Raw genomic sequence first — 3,981 nt, 5'->3', positions numbered from 1 at the left:
TATGGAGAATGACTTGTTTTGAGCTTCCTGATGTAATCTTATTACCTTATCAAGTTCATACCCCACCCCACCCCCCCTGGAATTTGAATGATTTCAAATCAATGACGGATGGAGTTTGATTATCAACCTTTATCACCTCTGCCATTGTAGCAGACATACGACTCAAATAGATTACATCTTGTGGCTTAGTTGGTGGAAGATATGCAGGCAGAGTTTGAAGGCAAGCCTGCCGTGTAGCCATTCCAGTGGAATTAATGAAAATGAAGATAACTTGAGAAAGCTCAATCTTTGACTACCAGTTTATGTCACCATAGTAGCAGAACATGGACGGTAAATGGCAAGAAACAAGCAACAAGGAAATGCAAACGATACATGAGATGCTTGCATGAGCAACAAGTTACTAAAAGCATCAATAAAACTCTTTTAGTTGGTCAACTCCATAATTGCTGAAACTATATCTCCATCAGCAGCTTTGAGAGCCTTAACGGCCTTTGACCTGGACACCCCAGCTTGGGTCATAACCAACTCAATATCCTTTGGCTCCACTCCTGTCTCATCCACTTCTTCATCGTCCTGAGCAATCGTTGATGGTTCAGGCTTTTGAATCACATTGCTCAAATCAGGAGCTTTAAATTGTTCCGCAGCCTGAGTTTGCAGTTGTGAGCTCAAGTCTTCTATCTTTGCCTCACCAAATATAACATATGTGTCTGATGTTGGGCTCTTAAAGACATCGGGTTTTGAAATGACAAACAAAATCTGAGGGGAAATAATGAGCCCCAATCAAATGTTAGGTACCAATCAATTACAGAAAAGGACAAACATATTGTCAGCAACATCAAAAAAATAGTGAAAGCACATACATTCTTGCTTTTCTTGACAGTAACACGACTAACACCAGGTACATGCATTCTTCCTTTTCTTGACAGTAACACGACTAACACCAGGTATAGCCTTCATTCCTAGCTTTAGCATTGCCTTGCGACTCTTCTTTTCGCTTCTGCTTTGCTTTGACCTACCACTTGCATCTCCATCTTGTTGTCCTGGATAAAAAATTAATCATTAGAAACATTCTGCTTTATAAATCTGCTTTCAATTACCATCCCATACTGAAGCCAACACCTGGATATTTTAACATTGAGCATCTAAGGCAAAAAGACCAGGATTACAGGCCAAGTAAACAAAAGGGCATGCTTTATATTCCCAAATTGAAGGAAAAAACACTAGAGTGTGAGGCAAAATAGTAAATGTTTTAACTTAATGTGTGACCAACCTCCTGCTGCTTCATAGATAATCAATTGAGCAGATAATTAAATTAAAAAACACGTCTGTGGAAATAAACGAAATGGATACAATGATAATGGATTTGTTCTGGAATTATGAAGAAACAGACAGTTAAAGTCAATCATAAAACTTATCCTGGCAATTTGACAGGACTATGACTTCTTTTGTGCAGGAAATTCAAGGACACACCTGCTAGCCAAACGGTGATTACATTAATTTAAATTGATAGTCACAAGTAAATAAATTTTCACCATCTATATCATTTGTAGGTGGCTATGAGCTGGTATATATACCTAACTCCACACTTCACAGCATTACCCAGTTCTAGTATAGCAAACATTTTATCTCCAATTATATATTTGTATCAGTTTTCTCCATCTTATAGAAATCATGTGTCCAACATTTACCAAGAGAAACAAATTGTACTTTGAACTTGGAACGAGCGTATAAGAACTCAATGATACTTCTTTATTTTTAAATTGTTCTGCCATCTTGGTGCTCGAGTTTCTCTACACTGAGCCCATGGAGAAAACAGGATCATGTCTGAAGGACCTTTCCTGAATAATTTGGATCGTTCACGGCCTATTACAAATAAAAGGCACTCTGCCCGGATCTTCATAAAGATGAAAAGATTGCAATCCATTTGATAAAGATAAATTACAAAATAACTAAAACCATCATTGTTATTAGACAGTCAATGGTCAGCATTAGTGACATCTCCTTCTAGAAAGTATCGCATAAAATAAACTCAGTCCATCTTCCTACATCATTTACAGAAGAATGCACAGCATACACAAATGTTCTACGTTGATATTTTAAAAACATTTTCAGTACTCAATGTGGGTTTATAACAAACAGCGAAAGAAAGTAAGCAAGCAAAATAAGGGGGCCACTTTGGGTGCAGCTCAGATGAAACAAAACATTTTATAGATAATATAAAAACTTCAAACACTAATGTTAGCTTCCAAATTCAACACTAAGTGCTATGGCTTTGTTTGGTTCAATCATCAATGAGAGCCAGGGGCAAGCAAAAAGGGAAGGCCAGTAAAATTTACTTTTACATGGGGGAAGTATAATACTTTTCTTTTAAGTGGTGTAGTATGGTCCCAAAAGTAAATCTCAAATATGTTCCCTCGTTTGATCTGTGATGAAATTAAAGCAGGTATCAAAGATTAACTTCTATAATTTTATCAATTAGTCCTTTTCTCTTTATATGTGCTAGAAAATGATCAAGTTACCATTAAAACAATTCAAAATACTCCTAACAAATTTATAAATTAAACTTCAAAAATTTTTAGCAAAGAAAATAAATTTGAACCTCATACTTATACTTTCCCATCCAATTTTTAAAGGAAACAAAATTGGCCTTCGAAAGGGTTTCATATGCAGCCTGTTTTACTTTCTCTACATCTATTTTTCCCGAACCAAACACGTTTTTTCCAGTGAAGTTTCTAAAGAAACACAGGAAAATGAAATTCTTTTGGAAAAAAAAAACAATGCAATATCTATAATTCAACAGTTCAGAACACTGAAGAAACTCAGAGTTCAAAAGAACTCACAAACAGCCCTCAGGGCTAAATGCAGGACTGCTTTAAACATATGTCAATTCAACAGCGCACAGTGAAATTTGGCAAATTACACCAGAACACACAGTACACATACACACATAATCAAAGGTTCAAACTCCAAACCGTATACATTTGGTTTCAGCATAACTTATTTTCCAAGATTAAAACCCGAATTTAAACACTATAATCCAATTTACTACATTTTTTCAGGGAAAAACAAACCTGGAATACTCCTTTCTTTCAATAAGACACAAAAATCATGATATCCCAATTAAAAATCAAAAAATAAAGTGCAATATTTCACCACAAACACCAAATCAAACTTTTGGGATCACGAGAAATAACCTTCAGCGTCATCATCCTCTTCATCGTCCTCATCATCATCCTCGTCGTCTTCCACCACTGGCTCATCAGCCTACCAAAAAAAAAAAAATTAGCCAAAAAGTAAAACAGATTTCTTCCACTCAAATTTAACAAGATCCGTTTCATCACTTTAACCAAGATACAAGTAAAATCAACGAGTTTATTCATTAAACTATTGCATTTTGGAAGGCGCCAATCTTAAACGCACAAATCGCCACAAATCCAGATCCAAAGCAAATTTTAGCAAAGGAAGGAAATACATTAATTTTCTGCTGCTCCAGATGAGCAGCTAGGAGCTCTTCTTGAGTTTGGGCAGTCATGGCTTCTTGGGTTCGAGCGAAAGAAGTGTAGCGAGAGAGAGAGAGAGAGAGAGAGAAAAAACCCTAAAACCTCAAAACCTCAAATAAGCAAATGCCGACTTGACATGATGCGAAATGAAATTATATTAGTGAGAGAGTATCTGCACTCGGGCCGGATTTGGAATTTGGTATTTCGGATCCGACCCGAATTCGGTATTTCCAAATAAGTTTTGTATTTTTAACTCTTATACCATTATTATATGACATATAATTATATATATGCTTATAATTTACCTATATCTATATATAATAAAATATAAATATAGAAACTATCAAGTATCCGCCATCTGTGTACATATCCGGATAGTCTCTTTGAATTTTATTTTGTTATGTAAAAAAGTATTTATTTTATTTTATTCAAATTTTGTATGCTTATTTATCCTTAAGAGTCACAAAATTTATTTGAATAA

General features: G+C 35.3%; 1 protein-coding gene across 1 annotated transcript; it reads right to left on the bottom strand.

Annotated features, from left to right (window-relative positions):
- LOC105172203 (nascent polypeptide-associated complex subunit alpha-like protein 1) lies at positions 250-3,645 on the bottom strand. The gene is made up of 4 exons (XM_011093565.2): positions 3,473-3,645; positions 3,195-3,264; positions 907-1,040; positions 250-756 (listed from the first exon to the last, which is right to left on the bottom strand). Exons 1-4 carry the CDS (start codon positions 3,530-3,532, stop codon positions 424-426), a joined length of 597 nt encoding a protein of 198 aa, XP_011091867.1. The 5' UTR covers positions 3,533-3,645; the 3' UTR covers positions 250-423.

Source organism: Sesamum indicum, linkage group LG10 (genome assembly GCF_000512975.1).
Source record: "Sesamum indicum cultivar Zhongzhi No. 13 linkage group LG10, S_indicum_v1.0, whole genome shotgun sequence".
Classification (NCBI taxonomy): Eukaryota; Viridiplantae; Streptophyta; class Magnoliopsida; order Lamiales; family Pedaliaceae; genus Sesamum; species Sesamum indicum.
The sequence above is the reverse complement of the archived record's forward strand: the minus strand, read 5'-3'. Positions and strand labels throughout refer to the sequence as shown.